Source organism: Canis aureus, chromosome 36 (assembly GCF_053574225.1).
Source record: "Canis aureus isolate CA01 chromosome 36, VMU_Caureus_v.1.0, whole genome shotgun sequence".
NCBI lineage: Eukaryota > Metazoa > Chordata > Mammalia > Carnivora > Canidae > Canis > Canis aureus.
Genome location: NC_135646.1, coordinates 2548921 through 2573123, shown reverse-complemented (window position 1 = coordinate 2573123; position 24203 = coordinate 2548921). Strand labels below are relative to the sequence as shown.

The 24203-nt window shown below is 43.6% G+C and overlaps 1 protein-coding gene across 3 annotated transcripts in view; it reads right to left on the bottom strand.

The window, feature by feature from the left end:
- The window catches only part of PAX3 (paired box 3), a 99401-nt gene that overhangs the window by 1724 nt on the left and 73474 nt on the right, over positions 1-24203 (bottom strand). For all 3 annotated transcript variants that reach the window (XM_077885682.1, XM_077885683.1, XM_077885684.1), the window contains exons 6-8: positions 19388-19553; positions 18333-18547; positions 308-554 (exon numbers count right to left, since the gene is read on the bottom strand). In XM_077885682.1, the coding sequence (XP_077741808.1) occupies positions 308-554; positions 18333-18547; positions 19388-19553 (628 nt within the window). The remainder of the gene's footprint in view (positions 1-307; positions 555-18332; positions 18548-19387; positions 19554-24203) is intronic.

Genomic DNA, 24203 nt, shown 5'->3' with positions numbered 1-24203 from the left:
TTTTATTCCTGAGACAAGTTTGACACAAGTCTGTGTCCTTGGGATTATACCCCAGATGATCCTTGAGCTGACCTCATTAAGAACATGTGTTTCTAATGCCAGGGGTTGTTTCATTTTGGCCAACCCTCGTGTTTTACCTAGTGGCAATCAGGTTTCACATCTCAGCAATTAATAACCGCAAGATGTTGTTGACATCGGTCAAGAAAATAATTATGCAAGGGGGCCCCGGCCGGAACCGTCGGCCGCTTCGCCACGAGGCTGCCAGGGGCCGCCGGGCCCATCCCGCCCCCGAGGGACCGAGGCTCACTTTGTCCATACTGCCCGTACTGGTAGCCCGGCACCGGGTCCATGCTGTAGCCCGTGCTGCTGTAGGTGGGTGGACAGTAGGACTGAGACGTCGGCAGGCTGTCCAAGCTCTTCATGTGGTCTAGTCTCTGGCTGCAGCTGGCCGACACCGTGGTGGCAGGTTCCAGGCCCCCGGTGAGAGGCGACAGAGCGTAGTCGGTCTGGGGCTGGTGCGGCACGCCGCCGTGGTTGGCCAGCAGTCCCATTACCTGGAGGGGACAGGCGGTGAGCTCGCGGGGCGCCTTTGCCGACCGGCTCTTACGGCCCAGCTGTCGGCAGGGGGCTGGGTGCCACGGGGGGGGGATGCTGGGTGCCGGGTGCCGGGCCGGGGGGTGCCCAGGGGAACGGCGGGTTCGAGGCGCAGGGGGGACACGCGGAGAGCGAGCCTCGCCGCGCCTCCAGGGATAAAATCGGACTAGAATTTCTAAATAAATAAATAAATAAATAAATAAATAGAATATCAAAGATGGGGGGAGGAAGGGGGAACAGAAGGAAGGAGGGAGGAATTATATCTGTTCATATCAAACACAGAATAATCATATGTACATCTGGAAGTTTCACATGTGACTTTAAACAGACAGTAGCTTATATATTTTTTAAAATTCGATGGATTCAAATAAAATTTTGTGTATGTTTTAAGACACCTGCATCTGTTCTTGTAGTATCCCCTCTTTTGTTTTTTTTTTTAAGAGATTTTATTTATTTATGAGAGACACAGAGAGAGAGGCAGAGACACAGGCCGAGGGAGAAGCAGGCTCCATGCAGGGACCCGATGCGGGACCCGATCCTGGGACTCCAGGATCACGCCCTGGGCTGAAGGCGGTGCTAAACCGCTGAGCCACCCAGGCTGCCCACGTAGTATTCCCTCTTAAGAAAGTTCCTCTCCTTATCTTGGCCATCCTTAGGTCATCAGAGATAATTAGTCTCTCCCTGATGCCCCAGAGGGCTTAACTCATCCCTCGCACTGTGCAGTCATGACTTTGGTCACCTATTTTGAATTATGAGAGTTTTGAGGGCAATAACCTACTCACCTTTATATTCCTAGCACCTAACATGGTACTTGACACATATTAGGGAGGGAGGGAAGGAAAGAAGGAAGGAAGGATGATGGATGGATGGACCTGGTAATTAACTCTCCACCAGGTAAGTAACTGCCTCCATGACTTGTCTTCTCATTTCGTATCTAAACATTTAATATACAAGAAGGTGTTAAAAGGGAAGAAAAGCTCCAAATGCAAGCACGTTGTAAAAACTCTGTTCAGTTTTGTAAATAACCCTGAAGAACGAGAACTGTTAAAAGGAAAAACAAAAACAAAACCCCCCCACCACCTTGTGATCACAGAACAAGGTTCAGATCGCACAGGGATGTGTTTTGCACACTCAAGCTCGCTGACCCTTGCAGCTCCTGGCCATGGAAGTAAGTGGCTAATTAATCTGGCAGCTGGAAAGGCCACCAGAGGGTGGGAGTGACTCTTCTCCACCCTGTCCCATCTAGCGGCAGGGGTCACGAAATAACTGCAGAAGAAATCAGGTACTGGGTGAAGAGCCTCCAACAAAGGGTGACCTGTTTCCCGAGTGTGTGGGTGCAGGAGCCCTTTGCCGCACATGAGGCCGTGATATCTCTGCCATAGCTGAGGAAGCCTGAAGCACACAGGGGTTGAAGTTGCAAGAACAAGAGGGGAGGTTAGCGGGAAGCCCCGAGCCCTGACTTCGGCCTCATGGTGTCCACCAAGGTCATCCAGGACACAGAACCCGGGATGTTAGGGGTGCCAGCAAGGTGGGACAGAGGGACTAGTCTTGCATCCCAGAGAAGATGGCTTAAATTAGATTCCAAAACCAACGATGCCACAATCCCCTTTGGGAGGTGTCTGGGTGATCCTCATAGCTAAACAAAATCTGCTTGAAATTCAGCTTTAAACTGATCTATTTTCAACAGCCCCAAGAGACAAAAGGGGCAGGTCTGCTCACCACCTTCTATGGAAGACCCTTTTTACCTCTATTTTAAACCAACCACCAATTTCCCTCACCTTTCCCTGTATGTCTCCTTGTCTGCCTTCTCATCTGCGTTGTGGGTGTGAGCGTGTGGGAAGTGGGGGCCAGCATGCGGAAAGCAACATGGCAAGACCCACTTTTTTAAAGATGGTCCAGGGGACCTAAATTTTCTTGAGTTATATGGTGAAATAGCATTTTAAAAAGCTTTAAGAACGATTTGTATTCTAAAAAATAATCCTATGTGACAGAGAGTAGTTTTATTTCACTGGGGATTTGGGGAAAGTGAGAGTCACAAAATAAAGAGCCAGTAGATTCAGAATTCCAGGACAGTCACCAGAACGTGGGGCCCTCATGGGCTCTACCCAACACTGTTTATAGTAATTACTTCATTTTCTCATTTAAAAAACCTGAACATAACCCAGAATGCATTTAAGTTATTTTCTGAATGTTCTTCCACCTACATGGCTTTGCTTTGTTTTTGGGGTTTTGGGTTTTGGGTTTTTGTTTTGTTTTTTTTTTTTTTTGCCTCTGAGTTTGTACAGGTGATTTATGGTACATATACTTGAAAGATTCACAAAAATGCTATTGATATACTAATTTATTATTAAGCATTTTATTGCAGCCCAAATTATTCAGGCATGTCTACTAGAAGAAAAGGATCTAAAATAGAGGTTGTTCAGTGTCAAGCATGTCATGCTCCCTTTCAACTCAAAGGTACCTCTTTGGTCTGATGAGCAAGAATGGATGGGGAAGATAAAAATATAACAAGTGTGACCACGTCCATGATAATGACACAGGGTGCAAATATTTTACTGTAAATAAACTGTGCTAAGTAAAAACAAACTCTTAGGGGGAAAAAAGCAATTTTGTGATTGTGTTAATCCAGAGAAGAAAAAAATGGCCAATGGACCGGGATAAAATAGAGTCATGTTTAAATCAATAGCATCCTTCATGAAAATACTTACTTGAAACTTAGTTAAAATTATATCACTTTAAGGGAAAATGGAAAACTCTAAACACAATCATAGTTGAAGAGTCAGAGCAAAATGTTATTCAAAAAATGCACACTCTCGGGATCCCTGGGTGGCGCAGCGGTTTGGCGCCTGCCTTTGGCCCAGGGCGCGATCCTGGAGACCCGGGATCGAATCCCACGTCAGGCTCCCGGTGCATGGAGCCTGCTTCTCCCTCTGCCTGTGTCTCTGCCTCCCTCTCTCTCTCTCTCTATGTGACTATCATAAATAAAAATAAAAAAATAAAAAAAAAATGCACACTCTCCCATGAGCTATATGTACATTTGTGTGATAAACTTTTTTTAAGCCTCTGCCATATATTTCTCGTTTGCATAACTTTGAAAGCAGTAATAATTCTGTCCACGGGAGGAAACCATGAAGATTGTAAAAGAGAAGAAATGACTCCTTCCTGTAAGCAAAATTCAGCTTATGATGTTCATGGAGCAACTTTCTGCAGTTATTGATTTAGAAAATACTTTAGGACAGGTCTTTACATCTAAGACCTAGAAGTACATCTCCCGGAGGATGGATAAGACACAGAGCAACATCCCAGGGCAACAGAAAGATAGTCCCTTAAGGTTCCAGGACACGGTGTCCTTAAGACGTTGGGAGCATGACCCAATGGAACAGAAGGAATCCATGCAGGGTCTTCCTTTCAGTATCACCCATGGCACATACTGGAAAGCCAGGGACAGTTTCTGCTGGAGCAAGAGCCCTTAGCTCAGCAGCCCTGCATTTGCCATGGTTAATGTGAAAAATTAAAAGGACCAACGATCAATTATCCTTGCTCCCCTTGACTTCCCTGATAGAGTCCAAGAGACAGACATTCTACCACAAGTTCTAATTTCCCCTGCGATGGTCACAATTTGTCATCGCGATTTCTTTCTTGAGAATTGTATAAGGAAGGGAAAGAGGCACTAATACTCTCCTACCTATGGCCCAAAATGGAAATTAACAAATAATTAGAAACTAATATGGTTTATTTCTATATTTCATGTGGATAAAACATGAGAAATAGACACATCTTTTTAAGAACTTCTAATTGAAAATTGAAAAGGAAATCTGTTGGAAAATAAAAATAGTGAACATATCAATACAAAATGCATTACTTTCCCCTAACATCATTTAAAACCTCAAACCTCTATGGAAGGGTCCCATTACACTTTTATGTACATTTCTTTAAAAGCTATTTTGTATTTCATGTGGTTGGAGGGAAGCTATGGAAATTTCTTTTTCGCTGTACAAACAAGTTGGTAAATGAACTTCTTAAAACTCCCACAAATATGGTTATGGAATGTCTTCCAGTCATATTGTCTAAGAATATCGTCACCACTTCTTTTATATATATATATATATATATATATATATATATATATATATATATATATGCTTTTCCTACAAGCCATATGTCATTCAAAAATCTAAGATAAAATCTTCATTTGCTGCAAAGTGGGGTGTCTTTCCTCCCACTCATAGACCACTAGTAAGCTGTTTCTACTAACAGGACTGGCATATTTGCCTGATTTTTTTTTTAATTTGGGGTTAAGGGACGTATATTTATTATTTTTCAAAGAAAAATAAATAAACTCAGGGCTATTCATTTCTGTCTACGGAACACTGACCACACTCTTACTAAATGGCAGGTAAGTCCAGGAGATGCAATGACCAGAAAGAATTTTCCTATAATAACGTTCCCTGTTCTGCCCACTGGGAAGGGATGTAGGAAGAGAATTTCGCATTGAGTACAACTCCTAGGTAACACGTCTGGGGAAAAAAACAACAACTATTAAGTATATTTGTAAATCGTTACCTCCAAAAACACTTCTGAGACAACCTTTCTAAACGGTTTTATGGATAACCTTTTTAAAAAATCCAAAGCCTTAGAATCGTGTGCCAACACTTACTCTGATCTCTCCGTCATTTGAATTATTAGAGACATTTTCAAAAGATTCTTGAAGGTCATTTCAAGTTTCAGAATTCCAAATAGGTTGTTTATATCTTGATTGGAAGATTATATGGTTCAGGAAAAATGAGCCTTTTTACCATTGCTTCATGCCATATTTCTCTTGAATTAATTTTCCTATCGTATGATTAAATATAAAAGATAAAAATCTGTAGGCCAAATGAAGACTTACGTTCAAAACGATGTATCTGGAAAATATTTGTCTTAGCCTAAGTGTTATGGTTTTGCTGTCAGTTGCAAGGGCTCAGAGCTAATCAGAAATCTCAAATGATTTAGCAAATTATGCTGTACATCCAGGCGCGTCTTTTTTCCTTAGTAGGGATCCTGGTTCGTGTCCTTACTTTCTTTTTGATTCTTAAGTAATCAGATATCCTTGTGATTTAACATTTAATGATACACGTTTCTGTATGTTTTAGAAAATATAGCTGTGAAATACAGCTACATATGATATAAAGAGGTTTGCTTTTTAAGTTTCTACCTTCCCCCTCCAAAACTGTGTTTACTGGCTATATATATTTTTAATTTGGATACAATTTATTTTCAAAACCAAGCCAAAATGCTCACATGTCTAAATGTGTTTTGCTAGCACAGATGCTACAGGAGTCCTCTGATGGTTAAATTTCACTGACTGTATCCTTGAGCCTTGAAATGCCTAAATGTGAACAACTGAGAACCAGAATGTTGCCTTCAGATTCAAATGCCTTAGGAATTATCCTGCAGTTGATTAGAATCTAAATAATTAGATTTTTGGCCCTGTCTGCTTAAAAGCTGTAAGAGGGAAGTTGCCTGAGGGCAGAAGTTTCTTTAAGGTAAGAATGGTGACCTTCTCACCCACACCCACAGTTACGGGGAGGGCATGCCCGCCCTTTCTTTACCCAACCAGATAGAAAAACCAGTGCTTGTAAAATATCCAGCTAAACACATCCTTCATTTTTATTTCAATCCTTGGCTCCTTAGCTTCTATTTTGCAAGGAGCTATGTTTAATATGCATGATTAAAGAGTATGAGCGCCAGACAAGTGTGGCTCATATGCTGCATGTAATTCTAAGTTCTATTTGTAAAGAGCATAGTAAGTCTTGTCTCAGAAAAACTCTGAGTGACAGATGTGCTCTCCTCTGCAGCCCCATGACCCATCCCAGAATAACTTTTATGTCCTCAGTGCTTTAGAGCACCTACTTCTCAATAGAGCTAAGCTGTTAAATTGATAGCAATATTCTCCAGGCACTGCTGACTAAAATATAAATCCAGGCAAAACTCGACATAGGAACAGCTTGCAACAATGACGTGTACACCCACATACACACACGCGCATATATATATTGTTTACTTCCAGCCAATGATGATCGTGTCCATCTATTATCAATAAAATAAGGCCCATTCAGAAAAAGCCTATGCCACCTAAATGAAAAAGTATGCCAGTTAATACAGTTGGTATTTGACCATGTTAGACCCACCATGGGTCGTCATAAAATTCTCATATGTTTTAATTCATTTACGCATGCCTGCATTTAATATGCTTTGTGACCATGTCTACAATTAATATGATTTATGAGAAAAGAACATGTGCAATATTGGAGGTGGGGGGGGAGTGGATAGCATGGACTTTTTTTCTTCTATGAATGAAAAATATAACAAAACGGCTCAAGGAAAATTGTTGGCTGTTAGCCTATTAAGGTGGACCGACACAGCCCTGAGTTAACTTGAGGGAGTTAATGATATCCTCTTATCTGACCCTGACACATTTGCAGCATGTAATTTACAGAAGCTCTGTCCAGGGAATCTTGACAAATGCTCCTAACGATGTCAGGGCAATGTTCCATTCTAATGTAAAACAGATGTGGGTCAGATACCCTCATTCATCACTTAACATAGAGAGTCTCAAACTCTCTCTGGGAGGAATGGCATTACCTGCTGTTAACTCTTACCACCACCACCACCACCACTGCTGTCCTCCGAAAGGTAAGCCATCAAACCCGTCACCACTTCAAAAACCTGCCTGAACACATGACTGTGGAAAATCCGACATCTATCTTGGTTTAATTTCATGACTACCTCAGGACATGTTTGCTAAATACTAATTGACCCTTTGGGACCTAGGATTCCAAATCTAGGAAGGGAAAAGCTCTACACTTGGCCAGCCCACAATACTTGAGGGAGACAGATTAAAACTTCATCTCTAATCGCCCATAAAGTAAACCTGCATTCAAGAACTGCGGGGCAGATTCACACTCATGACCACTCATAAATGCAAATCTTGCTGCATCTTAACTGCCCAGCTCTAAGATACACACACACGTGTGCACACACACACATACACACAAATATTATAAACTGGAAGTCTATGTTGGCTTCTAGAAAAAGGGATCTAAACTCTGCCCCTCTGAAACAAAGAATGTTGGGCAGCACTGTATTCTCTTTCCCCTGAAATTTTCCCTTGCACTCAATACCCTAACACAGAAGACAGACATTACAGCCTATTAAGGGAGGAAAACGGTGTGGCCCATCTCAACAAGGAAATCTCTTCTTTCCTCCAAACCCAGTGTGATGTAGGCAAATAGTTCTATGGCTGCCCAAAGTCAATGTCATAGGACTCCATCTACTAAATGCCTAAGATCACAGAAGAGAAGCTTCCCTACCCTTCTTTTCCTGTGAAAGAAAGTGTGTTCTCAGAAAGAGGAAAGAGTCAGCTGAAAAGACCAAGTGATACTAATTTAATGAGTAGATGTCAAGAGGGTTATCTCTATTAACCGTGGGAAAGCAGAGGACAGCCTTGCAGAAGCCTAAGAATGAATATACCTCTTAGGAAATACGTTCTGGCCTATTCCACAGGCTTTGTGGTGAGGCGGAATAAGCATCTGTACAAGATGCATGGAACCTTGTAGTAATTCTAGATATCGGACAACATCTGAGAGTACAGTCTCCCAAGAACAGCAGCTACTACCCCACTAACCTAAAAGCCTATGTATTTCAATTCCCTCCATTACCCCAGTTCCACGAGCGCTGAACCAATAGAGATGTTGTGCTGCTTTTCTATCTGAAAATTTACTTATGTCCTTGATCATAAATTGGCCAGTGGCTATGTATCCTCTTGCATAGTCAACTGGATGTGTATGCTGGAACCATCTAGGGCCCACGGTGAAACCACTTACATAGTTCTTTGAGCTGCAGAAACGAACTCTGCTCCTCTAGGACTTAAAAATCCTCTAGGATTTATAAGGACAAAGTCCTTATAAATTTAGCGATTTATATTATTATTAAGGAGTCCTTATAATTTAGCAATTAAAAGAACATTCCCCGCTTGATAACTCAAAATTACTTGGTAAGATCGTCCCTTACTTTCTAAGACTTTTCCATTGCATCTGTTGTTTTAACTACCTTTACTCTTTCCTGAAAGAAATAGCATAGCCTCTATCAGATTTGCTTATCTTTGAGGAATCCAGGACCACAGGAGCTGGCTATAGATCTTTAAAAATGTGTTCAGGTCAATATTACATTTCAGTAAATCAAAATAAGAATAATAAAAGGAAACCATTAGCATAACCCGGTCTTTTCCCCCACTCCTGGCCCCATCCATGGTATAAAGGACCGTTGGCTCTTTTTGCCATCCTGAGTTCTTATGTTATTGCAAACTGAATTTCTCAAACACAACCAAGTTCTGCACATTGTATTTCTAGGGACTATCATGTCTCAAACACATTACAATTACTGGCTCCTGAACGGACACCCGTTCAAGTCCTTAGTTCTTTAAAATGTCTGAGTAGAATACCTGAGAACACTCCAGTCCACCACAAAACTGCCTTTCTTTTCAGTTTCCACATTTGCCATCTTTGGCAGGACAAACACAAAGGTTTTGTTTTGTTCTGTGTCGTCTCCCAGAGGTTCCCAGCTATTTTGGAGTAAACAGTAGTGAGAGGCCTGCTGCAATCGCATGAGTGCTTGACCAAAAAGCGTTTGAATTTCCAAAGTACCGTGTTTCTCAGCCTCACTCTGTAGGACGATTCTTTTTTCAGACCTTCCCAGTCTGACAAGATGAAACAGAGGCTCAGATAGTCTAGGCAACCTGCCCGAAGACACCCAGCTGGCGAGTGACGCCTGAGCTTAGGAATCTGTGCTTTTGACCTGGAGGCCCCTTCTTTACATCAGGGTGTTCCATCCCCACAGCAGTCGAGTCACTATACAGGAGCTCCTTCCTCTCTCTACGTCTATCTGAACATTTTTAAGCAGTTTACAGCCTCTTCCTTAAAATTACTCTTTTGCCTGCTAAGTTATCATACAGATGGGGGTACGATGGTGGAAGGGGAAGATAACATCGGACATCACATACAAAGAAGAATCACGCGTAAAAAAAACAACAAAAAAAAAAATCAAGGCAGACGTCTTAGACGTGGACTAATCGTGAGCGGGTCTCCACCCATGTTTTGTCTCACTCAGCACTTCCTAGGAAATGTTCCTCGAAACCTGATAGTTTAATATGCAGCCAAAGGGCTCCACAGTTAAACCAGAAAACGCTGAGTGAGACAAACATGTTTCCACACTGCGAGACTTGTCAGAGCCTTAGTAGGCTAATGTGCCCTGGGACTTTGAAAGGCGGCGGGGTTGGGGGGAGCCTGGGCGGGGGGCTCTGTTGGTGAAGCACCTGCCTTGGGCTCAGGTCATGATCCTGGGTCCTGGGATCGAGCCCATGCCAAGCTCCCTGCTCAGGGGGAAGCCTGCTTCTCCCTCTGCCTCCTCCTCCCCGCTCGTGCTCGGTTTCTCTCTCTCAAATAAATAAATAAAATCTTAAAAAAAAAAAAAAGAAGAAAGAAAGAAGAAAGAAAGAAAGAAAGAAAGAAAGAAAGAAAGAAAGAAAGAAAGAAAGAAAGAAAGAAAGAAAGAAAAGAAAGAAAGAAAAAGGGCTATAATTTGTAACATTTAGCAAACTGTTGATTCAGAATCCATTCTCCCCAAACCGCCATTTCAGGCAGCCCACTATGGGGTCCGAGGCTTTATGATGAGGCCCTGCTTTTTTCCTGGGTGTTCCAGGATGATCGGGACCCAGTCCCACGCCTCTAGAAGCTCCTGGTGAAGGGGGCCGTGGCGCATTGTCATATAATACAGCCTGGTTGTGTTGTGTGTTTTCACAAGGTACAAAGACACCAAGGTACATCAACGGAGGCTGAAAGAAAAAATTCTACCTGCAGGGTTGCCACTGACCTACAAATTTTCTGGTGGAGTCACACAGATAGAGGCTCAGCGTTGCAGATGGTTCGTCAATCAAAAGTTTAATTAGATCCTTCTAATGCAAGCTGCCCAAAATGAGACCTCAGCTTTTGGTGAGATGAGAAGATAAGTTATTTATTTTAAATAACGCCCGCTGCCTTCAGGGGTTCAGCGCTGGGAACGGGCTGCCATCCTGTCACAGGTAGGAAAGATTCCCTTCCGGGTGGAAATCCACCCTGTGAGTCTCCAAAATTCGTGGTCTCACAACTGCCCATCTTTTTTCGTTGACCAGCAGGAATGATGCAATCACTAACCTCCGGTACTCTAGTTCACTCAACTCTAGCTAAAATGTCAAGAGTAATTTTTAAGTATTATACCGTACATTCAAAAATACACACCTCTGATGAGACCCAGACTGTTTCGCAGAAACAGATTTCTTTAGAAAAAAAAGAAAACAAAAAATAGTACACAACTAATGAGTAAGTCCAGTCCTCTGTGTCTGCAGTACAAAGCATACATTCAGCCCCTAATTGAATAAATATGCAAGTATTCAGATTTCTGTAGATATTGCCATTTTGCAAATGCAGTAATAAATTAAAAGCTTTACATCGCATTCCAACCACATATAAAGGGTTGATTCAGACCCTTGGCCTCACACTAGAATCCAGCACGGCTTGCCTATGCCTTACTGGCTACAAAGACAAACTTTTTATTCTAGTAGCTTAGTTGTAGGCCTAGCTATCGCACTCCATTGTGCCTCCCTGATGGCTAAAGGAATTCAAATGGGCCCCCAAACCAGAGGGTTGCTTCATCCGATGTGTCCAACGTACGGGGGAAAGTAGCTGACGGTGTTTCTCTTTGAATCAGTTCAGCAGACACACACACACTTAATTCGGCAAGAAAGGTTTGCTTGTGGCTCATTTCAGGGAGATGATGTAAGGCTCGGTCACTGATGCTGCTGCTCCCTGCCTTCTTTAAAAAAAAAAAAAAAAAAAAAAAGGAATTTGGGCCAAGTAGTTGTTTCTTGCAAAACTCTCCCGCATTCCGTAACAAAGTCAAGAGGCCCTGCCAGAGGTGACATAAAGCAGGGCTCGCCGCCTCTTCTGTGAGGGGAGCAAGTGCCTGGGCTCCGGCCTGCCCTGTTCCCACAAACGGATTACAGCGACGTGCCCCCCAAGGAGCAGAGCCCACTGGAAACACGTGTGGTCACCGGTGATCCTGGTGGAGCCCAGGTGGGCTCATTGACGGGCATAAGCAGCCTGGAGCCTTCGCAACCCCAGGTGCCTCTGCATCCCTGCCTCGAGCTCCCAGGCTGCCCCAGAGATGAAACAGAAGGAGGCTGGGGGCGGGGGCAGCCTCTTTTGCATGGAATGTCTCTCCGGCCCAGCTTTGTTTGACACCCAACCAATCTCCTTAATCAAAATCACTCCCTTTTCCTCCACAGGTGAGTTTCTGGAGAGTGTAAAGGGAAGGAAGTGCCTCTGTTGGGAAGCGGGTTGGTGGCAGGCCACCTGCCAGTCTGGCTCTGCACGGGGCTAAGGGCATCGATTCTGCAACCTGTGGGTGAGATGGACCAAACCAACGGCCTGGCCTTGAGCAGATTCTGCACGTGTCCCCCAAGATGGCCAAAGAAACAGCCGGAATGGAAGCCGGCCCCGCCAGCAGGGTCAACCTTACCACCTTCCCGTGGATCAATGGTCTAAGAAAAGGTCAAGGAGTTACCAGGCCACGGTGCAAAAGATTTCTCCTTCCATGCATGCAGCAAAAAAACATCCATCACAACTGTTCCTAATGACGATACCTCATCCACGTAACAAGCTGATCCGCGGTAAAGCCCCTATTCCTTCGCTGGACAAAGAACCATCATCTTGCCCTGCAGCTAAGGAATCTGAGATAATTGTGAACACTGTGGTGCAAGAAATGACAAGCAAAATCAAAAGGATTCTTGAGTTCTGTGTACACATATTAACACTTAAATGCTTCTCCCTAATAAGTTTCGGGATTAACAAATGTTTGTCAAAAGACACTGGGCTAAGCAATTGAAATCTGATTTGAAATGGAACCACGATGGTCTAATACATATATGCATGAAATGAAGAAGCTCCCTAACAAGCGTGGCTGCCACCAAATATGCAATTTACATACATTACACACTAATAATCTCAATTTTAATATTATTCTTTAAAGGCAACGGGATGGGTGGTTGACTTAAAGGTTTGCTTTTGTAAAATGTGAATAAGAACAAAAGTTGATCCCAGTTGTCTTCTGCCATTAACCACAGCCTCGTCCGTATGACGGTCTATCTGCTCTTTCTTGGGTCTGTCCCATCCCCACAGAGCTGTGATCGTGCGACCACACTTGACGGACGCGTGGTCCACAGGCTCGATGAGGTGTGCAGACCTATGTATGCTCCATTTCGGAAGTGTTGAGCGGCAAGCAAACATCCAAGCATTTTTAAGCCTGGTACGCAGGACTTTATGGGAATTTTTTTCTTTCCTCAGTAGATTATCCATGAAATAGGACAGGTGTACCGGTTATTCAATTACATCTTATCCAAGACCTGGATGAAAATTTGAAATGAGGCCTCCGAGCATAGCTCTTACCATACGGGTTTATTAATAACAGTTAAACGTTCCTCAAAACAAAACTTTTTTTTGGTAATCTAAGCCTATTTTCTTATTTTGTCATTGGTTTCACTCATAAACCAGAAACAAAAATCTCTGCCCATCTGCTCTAAACATAAAATGTGTTCATAATAATCCAGATTTATACCAAATGTATTTTTAAGTATTGCTGAATTGAGAGAGTGCTCAAAATTTATGGCCTCTGAGGTTGCAAAGAGGACTTCCTCTTTTTAAGGAAGAAAATGCTTAAAATGAACGGAGGAAAGGCTCAGAAAGCTTCTTGGATATCAAATGGCTCCGTAGGAAAAAAAAAATGTCAATGATATAAGAGTAAATGAATCAAAACCATATGGATCAAATTTTCCCTAAAATACACAGTTTGAAAAATTAAGGAGGAAAAGTGCTTGGCAAAATGTGTTTTAGGTTTTACCAAACCCAAAACATTTGAAGAATCATTTGCAATGGTTGATGAACCCTAAATGCAGCCAAGTTGGCCCATTTTTGTATACAACATAACGGAAAAAAGAGAGAGAGAGAAAGAAGAAAAAAAAAAAAGAAAAACTTTCTAGAAACCACGTAACCCCAATGATACTGTATTTCACTCAAGAAATCATTAGACGCTGTCACCAAAAACTATGGCGATTAGAGCCAAGGGACGGGGGTAGGGCACAGAATGATAAAAGTTTGTTAAATTAATTGGCCTTGTTTTTGGGGTTTGGCTCTGAACGTTGTGGAGGAGGGGGCGCAGTAAGGGTAGTGTTTCTTGCGGAGGGAAAGTTAATTGGAGGAACACGGGCCAGATGTTAATTAGTCTCATGTCTTAAGCATATGGTGGGGTTTCCCTGGCACTCTGTATCCCAGACCAGCATTCCTTCTCTCCTGCATGTCCAGCAAGGTGCTGGGAACACGCCGCCTCGGCCTGCAGGGGAAAGGCATGGCCTCCCCGTGTTCTCTCCGTATTGTCCCCGCACAAGACAACACAACCTCTCCCCCGAAGGCCGCTACTGCAGGGGAGAGCCCTCGCTGCAGTGACTCCAAAGCTTTTCTTCTCAGAGGCTGTTTGTCGTCCAGTGAGAGAATCCCCCCATCTCCTCAAGGGCTGTGCGGGTCACATGAAATGCAATTCAGAGACAGTGAGAAGTGGGGAGGTCACAGCCCAGCCCCTCAGTCACCCATCGCTGAGGCTCCTGCCTCAGGTTCCCCCGACACATCCCGTCGTTGGGGGGATGTGAGGCCAAACCTTCCATTGGTAAAGCCTCTGCACCAGGCCTGCAGGAAAATAAGGCCAAATGTCAGTGCCGGGGCCTATGGAAAACTTGCTAGGCCCTTGCGCTTCTTCAGCAAGTGAATTGTGTAATTTGTGTTTACACGAGAATTAGTAACAAGTGGAAAAGAGGGAGATTTGGCTTATTTAGACGATGGTGCTGCATTGGTCTCAGCTTTTCCCTGAGAAAAATGGCCACATTCTTCAGATAGGGACAGATTCTCTCAGAACAAGATACGCTCACCAGCGATGGAGGAGTGCGCAGTCCCTTTCCGCAACTTGAGGAAGGATATGGCCAAAGTTTCTAAAAGTGTTTGTCAATAAATACATACATACATACATACATACATAAAAGTGTTTGTCAGTATTCTGATCTTTTGTCAAAATACATGGTGGCCTGTTGCTACTCGAATCTGACCAGCTGGATTGGTGTGACCATCCTGAGTCACTGCCTCACACCTGTCCCTCACGAAGCTGAGGCCCTCCCTGAGAAAAGCTTGGAAGGTGTTGAAGACATACCACTTGGCTGAAGGCTCTGATTCCAAGTTTTAGAGGCGTCGTTGCTCGAGGGAGCAGATTGGAGGGAGAGGTTGGAGACTTCCAGAAGAGAACCAACTAAAAGACATGCACGCACAGAGAAACAGTTGTCATCCTGGTGTCTAGTAATTCCTCGACAAGAAACTAGAAAGCCCATTCCGCCACAGTCCACACACATTCTAACTCATGAGATCCAAGTCTGAATGGCCAACACCACTAGGGAAAAAGTCAAATGCAAGGCACAAATTATTATGAACATGTCGGACAGCCTCCACTGAAAAGATCTACAAAGATCTGACCAAAACGACTCAAAAACCTTTAGATTCAATTGTAATGATAGAAAGAAAGCAACGTGCAAAACTATATACACTATCATCTCAATTATACATATATTTTTAAAAGATGTAAGACCCCAGAGAGCCAGAAGGCAATATGTAAACATATTAACAGTGGTTGCCCAGGGGAATTTCTTTTTTCTACTCTGAAGACACTTAAAAAAATTTTTTTGCCCATTTTCAATTATCTGGGGGAAGTTAAAAGATTGATAGGAAAAGTGTGTAAAGCCAAAAAGCATGCAGAGGGCATATTAGCGAAAAGAGTCAATTAACCTGAACCCAAAAGTTCAAGAAACTCATCTCCACGAAATGATTTTAAGATATGATGAAAGCCCCCTGCCTTTATTTTTCATGAAACCCATTCCCTCTCTGCCCAACCCTGTGCTACCACGGGGGCCAGCCCAGACTGAGCCCAGCATCCTGGGCTCCAGCCCCCATTCTCTCTCTGGCACCTGATGGTCTCCACAGCAGGCCTCGAGCTCGCTGAGCCTCGGTTGACTTGTCCACCTATTAGATGTCCAGGGAGAAACAGAGGAAGTGGAGGAGGAAAGGAAGGAGAGAAATGGTAAGATTAGATCCATCGTGAATACCGTGTGAGCCAACCTAGTAATAAGCACTTCTGCATAATCAGCAGGAAGGCTGAAGGGCCTTTCTTTACTCTCTTCTTTAGTTACCAGGTAAACCAGACTGTTCGAAGTGGGCTCTTGCCTTCAAATTTTCTTTAAGATATTCCTAAAAAAGCCAGACAACCAAAAGTAGGGTTGATCCCCCCGCACACACACACACACAGTTTGCTTAAGTAGAGGCAATCCTGCAAAGCTATGGATCCCAAGGTTACAGAAATCTGAGTCCTCATTTCCCAATCTCCTACTCTGTTGTTTTTTCGATATGTTTGGCGTGATTCTCATCCACTCACTCTCATTCCCTGACTCTGCTTTGAAGAAATAAGGAGGAACGTCCTTATATTATCTGTCCCTTTTCTAGCTTGTTGGGGGTGCCCCAAGCACGAAGACAACACGGATCCCTAGTGGTGGCTTCAGGAGGAAAGGTATGGTGGAAATGCAAAACACCCGGGATGTGTACAAAGAAGCAAGGACTTAACGTGGTATGTAAGAGCATAATAAAGAAATATAGGAGGAGTTGCCTGTGAATTTTCCACTGCTTGCTCTTGGAATGATTTCCATCCTACTGCCAACGCTGGGATCATAAAATCAAAGGTTAACAGTCTCAAGACGAAGTGCTAGTGACTCCAGCTACATGATACTAATAGACTACAATATAATACACTTATTATAACACACAAGCTCATACACTTCCAAGAAACTAGGAGACCCACTTCTGGAAAACAGATCCGTGTCATTATTTCTGTTCTGATTGAACACGAAAGAAATGCCAAGGGAGTCCTGGGTCCACCTTGCAGAAGCAGACAGGGTTAGTTGACTTTTTATGAAAACTTTCAACCAAATCGTGTTCAAAAAAGCTCTGCTACAGCCCCCAAACTACTGATGTTAAAAACCGCAGAGATAACCACTTCTGATGTTCCTTCTAAACTGTGGAAGAAGCCGATGTGCTATAAATCTGGGCATTTTAAAGAGGAGTCTACTAATAAAAGTCCATGATTTTCATGCAAAATCACACTCACAAATGCCAGCACTTGGAAATTACATTTATTAAAGTCCTGTAGGAAGGCACATTCATTGTTTTCATGTTGTTATTTTTCGGCCGAGGTTTAAAGCCACCTCTTATTTCTTATCCCAGGATGTGCTATAGGAATCTATGAAACTTAATTACATTGACTGTTACAAAAAAGGATTTATGAACTTTTGCCTTTAGGCAGAAATGTTTATTTCATTGCTTTTGCTATTCATTCTTTTCAACTCCGACGGCTTTGAACTTTTCAGCTGCTCAGAGTTATCACCGTTGTGCAGAGCCCGGGAACTGCACTCCCAAGACGCAAACCACAAGTTGAAGAAAACGAAGAAGGCAAAGATATAGGAGTCGTTATTTTGGCCACCCTTTGTGCCATTAAAATCTCATTTTCTGCCTATTAGAATGCCCTCTTGGTGCTTAGGCGGCGGTGATAGTCGGTGATTAGTGTGTAATTGAGTATAATTGTCTTTTCACTTTTCATTTCTGTCATTCTGAGCTTCTCTCTGTTTTTCTAACCACCAAGAGGAAAAAGGGGGTTAAGAAAAGATAAAGCTGTTAAAACTCTCACTCTCGGCCCCGAAGAGATTCTCGATCGCAATTATAGATTGCAACCCCTTTGTGACACTTCTCCAAATTTAGTGGGCAACTCTCCTCGCCACCTGGGCCAAGAGCTCTCTAATAAAATCAAGCGATCTGTATTTAAACAACCGCTAATAATGTCAACCTCAGACAGATGCCACATGGAGGAAATTTATCCAACCCTCTGACACGCAATTATCAAGGCAATTTATTAATACGATCTCTCAAGAAAGGCTCATAGTCCAATGCAAATTAGAAAAACAATTACAACATTCAAATATCTATATATTCCCAAAGTAGCAGTAATTCTCCTAATTTGCGCATTTATAGCTCATTTATCCCAGAGTTCTGGAGTCATCAGCTGGTCTCTCTCCACCCAACTTGCTTGCTTCCTCTCCAATCGTGTTATAAAAGCTTTAGTGTTTTCGGACTAGGTGCTTTTGTTCACAACCCTATCAGCCGATCAAGTACCTTTTTTTTTTTTAAAGAGAAAACAAACAAACGACAACAACGACAACAACACAATGCGTGTGAGCTGCTGACCCAAAGCCCAGAACGAGGGGTGGAGCTGACTAATGCCTTGACAACTACAGATAAACACAGAGCCTCCCTGATTACATTAAAAATCACTTGGATTTTAAGTCCAAGCTACAACTTTTGATACAGCCTGTAGGAAGGGTGGAGAGAAAGGAAACCAGAAAACTGAAATCATGTGGCTTGTATAAAGAATACATTATGGTTTAAATTTGGCAATTCATTATATGACCGCCTCGGGGAATTGACTGTTTGGTTCTGGTATACAGCAAATCGTCTGTCTGGAAACACGGGACTGACCTGAGGTGAAAGGCCATTGCCAATGGCGGGGTTCATGGGGTTGGAGGGCCCAGATGGAGGCACAAAGCTGTCTGTATAGCTGGAAAATCCATGCCTGGTGCTGGGGAGGCAGTAGGCAGAGCTGCTGTCTGGGTTGGAAGGAATGGTGCTTTGGTGGACGGTGCTCGGAGGAAGCGGCTGAGGTCTGTGAACAGTGCTGCTGGGATCCGACACGGCTGCAATGAAGAAGACGGTCAGCTCTGCGGCCCGGGCAGGCCAGCAGGAGGAGCGCACCTCCCCGCGCCACCGCCACCGGCAGCCCCGTCGCTCAGACCAAGCCCTCGTTTCCAACTGCACTCCTTAACACGCACGCACGCAGCCACGTGTCCGCACACGAGCACAAGTACGTGACTCACCTACACACCTCCGTGGCATGCCCCCCCCCCCGCCGACGAATGCAGAAGTCACAGTACCAGTGATGACGAACCTCTGTGGGCAGCGCAGGTTATTAGTAACGAGCGTAAGGATTAACCAGTGTCGGAATGGCAAGTCTCGCAATTCATATCAAATATGCTCTCAAAGCACCTACGTGTTAGTGTGGGATGCCCGCAGTGCTATCTTTCCTAATCAAAATAACTCGGCCTTATCACTGATCCCATCCATCCGCCTCTGTGTGCCACCAAATAGTGACCCTATCAAAGCTTACCTCGGCTCTATTACTACCGCAGTTAGTGACCATCGTGGAGCTGCACTCCACTGCGGACCAGAGCACAAATACAGAAGGAGAAATTTTAACAAAGGAAAAGCAAGTGGCACACTGATGGAGGAAAGTTGTTTTGCGTCAGAATACCGAAATACTACGACATGAGAACACTTGGATCAGAGAGATCCAAATACGTCGTAGAACCAAGCATGCTTCCGAGATGTGACAGGTACATTCAGGATACCCTGATGTCATGTCATTAACACCCAAGCAGCTGCAAGGTCGGCATGGAGGATGATTTCCCTGCCCCTGTAAAATAAGCAGCAGAGAAGGCAATGGGAGTTATATGCGGACCCCTCGACTCCCTCCGTACCTTGCGGAATAGCTGTGGGCTGGTAAGATGTCTCCGACAGCTGGTATGTTGGCAGGGTCGGCATGGCTGTGGGAGGGAATCCCCCCGGAATGAGATGGTTGAAAGCCATCAGTTGATTGGCGCCAGCTTGCTTCCTCCATCTCGCACGGCGGTTGCTAAACCAAACCTATGGATTTAATTTAAAATTTGAGGATTTCACTGATGAAATAATAGTACATTCTTAATGAATTTTTCATGCTAAAACAGATTAAAGGCCCCTTACTGACAGGGCAAATGGATGCAAGAGCCCTCCCCTCCTGTGTTGTATTGTCAGGGGAGAAAGGAGAGTTAAATGTCAGGGGTCAGGAAAGGGGCTTCCTGGACCTTCCAGGGCCCTGCAGAGCTCCCACAAACGCCGCAATGGCCATGGGCAGGGATGGCTGAGCAGGGCTGGAGACCACAGGAACGCCCCACTGTCACCGTCACCAACACCTGCCCACCTCCATCTCTAACACCACTGTAGGGAGGGGGTACGAGCCTCTCTGACCTGTACATGACCTATGTCCAAATTTGGTCTTGCCTATCACACTAAATTTGCATTTGTTATTTTTATCAGGCTGTCTTTGCATTGCTATGATCACTACAGGTAGAGCTTCTGTATCATCATATAAATTGAGCAAGAGGCTAAGTGGAACCATTTTAGCATCCCTTTCCAAGTTGAGACATGGTTCTAATCTTAATGGAAATAAGATCAGACCTCTTTGGCATAAGGTAAGTGTTTTGAGAAATGAAAGCATTTTATCTAAGAAGATCCCTTAAATAATCAGTTTATGATTTCTTTCAACAACAGCTTTAAGCACCTCTAATACTCTGTGCCAAGCGCTATGATAACTAGATACAATTTGGGGGAAAAAATTGGTATAATGTAATGAAAATCTTTCAAAGAGTTCAAAACCCATATATTTTGGCAAGTAGCTGGGGAGAAATGGTGATAATAGGAGTAAGACCCATAACTGGGCGTCTGAAACTTTAAGGAACAGCGATATGAGGTTTTTAATGGGTCCCATCATCTTGCCCAGCTTTTGCATCTGCAGCTTAAATGTGGAACTTTGAATCATTTGACAGAGTGCATTTATGAGGTTTCTCCCAAAACCACAGAGCATCTCTACCAATTAAAGAATATTCTAATTTCTATACTGAAAGTTTATCGAAAACTTCATTTGGATAAAGCACTGTGCCTGCAGTCAGAGGGAGAAAGGGATGAATGAAACGGTGGGAGAAGACGGGAATCCTCCGCTCCAGCAGCTTTCAGACCTACCCTCCCTTGGGAATCCACAGAGCCCTCACGGAAACCCAAATCACTGCTCACAAGACGTAGAGGCTCCATATTTGGAAATGCAGAGAAGCAGGGAAAGTTTGGAGTGGAGGCAGAGTTTGAACTCATTTTGGAGTACGGATACGATTTCAACAAAAGGTCACTCTAGATGGAGGTGATAATGCAGGAGACCAGCGTGTCTTAGGAAAGGTAGGACTGCGTTTCCTCACAGGATAGACTAACAATTACACAACTTAACTGTGATTTTTCTTACGTTGTGGACACTTAGAAAAGTGAGGAGGCAAAAAAAGAAAGAAAAGAAAAGTGAGGAGGCAGGAATTCCTCCCTTTTGGAGCAAGAAAGCCCAGTGTAACAAAGACATCACCAAGGCATCTTCTTAAACTCTTGCTGTTGCCCAAGCATCTGTCTGGAAAGGAATCTGCTCTTCTCCAGGCTTGTGGTAAGACACTGGTCAGGAAAGCTGCTTGAACTTCCTCAAAGTACTCACAGTTAATACTCCTTAAGTATCCAACAGGAAGCGAAGGTAAGTCAATATTTTCCCATGTTGATACATAATTGAATTAGAGTTTTACTTAACTTAATAAATTGCCACCTGGGATAATAGAGCCATGAACTAGCCAGCACTCCGCTTCGGGTCTGCATCAGTGTGTTGGCTCACTGCACATCTGAGCGTCTGTCACCATGATTCGCAGAAGGCCTTGGGACAAGCTGTTTAGGCTGAGGGTAAGAAATCTGGGCCGTTTCCATGCCTGAGTGTGCTGTACTACATACCACACACCGTGGCCGTATTGTATATTGAAAACCTTGAGAGGGCAGCCCGCGTGGCTCAGCGGTTTAGCACCGCCTTCAGCCCAGGGCGTGATCCTGGAGACCTGGGATCGAGCCCCACGTTGGGCTCCCTGCATGGAGCCTGCTTCTCCCTCTGCCTGTGTCTCTGCCTCTCCCTCTGTGCATCTCTCATAAATGAATAAATAAAATCTTTTTAAAAAAAGGAAAAGAAAAGAAAAGAAAAGAAAGGAAAGAAAAGGAAAAGAAAGAAAAGAAAAAAGAAAAGAAAAGAAAAGAAAAGAAAAGAAAAGAAATTTGAGAAAGGGGCGCCTGCATGGCCCAGTGGTTGAGCATCTGCTCAACCATGACCTGGCTCAGGTCATGATCCTGGGGTCCTGGGATTGAGCCCTGCATCGGGCTCTCTACTCAGGGGGGAGTTTGCTTCTCCCTCTCCCTCTGCTACTTCCCCTGTTTGTGTTCTCTCTCTCTCTCTCTCTCTAATAAATGAATAAAACTTTTTAAAAATAAAAACTAAAAAAATTAAAACCTTGAGATTAATAAGTCACACCTGGCTCAGGGGAAACGGCCTCGGACACCTATCTCAACCAACGTATGTGCGGTGCACCACCAGCTCTAGGCTGGGAAGAGCACTGAATTTCCAAAGTTTCGATGCGATTTCACTCATTCAGACTTACGGTCCCTCCATTCCACTGGTGAGATCCTTTAGGAAGATCTCAGAGCTCCCACTTCTGTCGGTGAAAGGACACGCTGCCAATCTCTCTGTGCCAACTTCCTTCTGTAACCTTTAGATAAGTAAACCGAGTTTGATTTACCCAGTGGGTGGCCAAGCCTGATGGCTCTGTCGATCTCAACCTACTTTTGATCCAAGATCAGTCTAACTCCTCCATCACCCAATTTTTTTTACCTCAAAAATGTCTCTGCTCAGACAACAAATACCAAGAAACAACACAACTTTCTAAAGATATCTTCAGATTATTCAAAAGACCCAGGATGTAAGGTTTAGAGGTTTTCTTTTCATTTTTCCAAAATGATACAAATACAGAAGACACTGAGTAAACCCACCAGGAGTTATATTTAAAAGATCTTACATTTACAATACAATCTCTATTATGCCTACTATAAAAGTAGTAAAGAAGCAAATCTGTACTAAAAAATCTTCTACGGGAGGTTCAGAAGTTTCCCAAGGGGAGGAATTTAAATGATGTTTAAATTTAGGCTGAATAAATCCAGAAGGCTATTTATTCCTGAGAGAACCAGAGATTACTGAGGACTGAGGACTATCCTTCCCATCTCTGGACATTTAACCAGACTTTGTTTTATCATCTTGCCATTGTCAGCCTTCTGCATCTCCTCAGACCAGCTGTGTCTTCCAAAAGAAGCATTAAATACAGATAGATAGGGCTGGGGGGCTCAGCGGTTGAGCGTCTTCGGCTCAGGGTGTGATCCTGGGGTTCCTGGATCAAGTCCCTCATCGGGCTCCCCACAGGGAGCCTGCTTCTCCCTCTGTCTGTGTCTCTGCCTCTCTCTCTGTGTCTCTCATGAATAAATAAAAAAAAAAATCTTGAAAAAAAAAGATAGATGGATACACACATACATACATATACTAAGGTTGTAAATGGGAAAGTGGTCCTTGCCTCCTTTGTACTTTGAAACTCATAGAAGACATCTCTACTATTTTTTAATAGGAAGAAGTTGCCCTTGAAATAGCTTTCATTTTAAATACCCAACACTGACCAAGCACAGTGATCCTGGGATCCTCTATGGCCCCATCCTCTACCGAAAGGCATTCCCTTTAGTGCTCAGAGGTCTCAGAGGACTCTTTCAATATTGTCTCACTAATTCCAACGCCAATGAATAATCTGCTAAGTGGGCTGCGTGACTGTCTAACACCGAATTAGTTCATCTAAAATGGGTGGAAGGCATTTGTGATTCAGTTACAATCACCAGAAACCCCTCTTTGTTTTGCAAAGCGTAACAATGGCAACAGAAACAAACTGATTTTTGGCGTTCTAGAGCCGATCAGGCGTGTTCTGCCCATTTCTTAGCCAGAAGGGCAGAAAGGACACATCTCACAAAGTTGGCTATCACCTCTTAAATGTAACCCTATGACCTATAATTCGACATAATCTCACTCTCCCCACACATTACCCGGCCTTCGGCGTCACACCTACCTGGTACGGAAGTGGGGCAGGAGGCCTACGCCGGCCCATTACTACTATTAGCTACAGTTAAATGCTAATAATTGCCTGCATAACATCCCACAACATCAAAACACTCCCACAAGGCAAGTTTCTACTTCATTTGATGAACTGCAACCTGGTTTATCTTCATTGGCCCCTGGATCTTCCCCTACCTGTCTCTCTACAGAGCCCTTCCAGAAAGCCATAGTCATGCTTTTTGCAAACGATCTTCACACTCATTTCTGAAGTAATATAATATCCAGTGAGTGTTCTAAGCAAAATTTAAATTGAAAGATCCTCATCCCATCATAATAACCAGGGAGAAAAGATAACCACCAAAAAAAAAAAGAGGATTTTCATAAAATTTTCTCTTCGTGGGTCAAACAAGTAACCAATTTGTTCAGACTCTCAACAGTGTTAGTTGGGGAAAACTTTGTACTTTATTTTTTCTTAAATATTTATTTATTTATTTATTTATTTGAGAGAGTGAGAGAGGATACATGCGCATGAATGCAGGGAAGGGGCAGAGGGA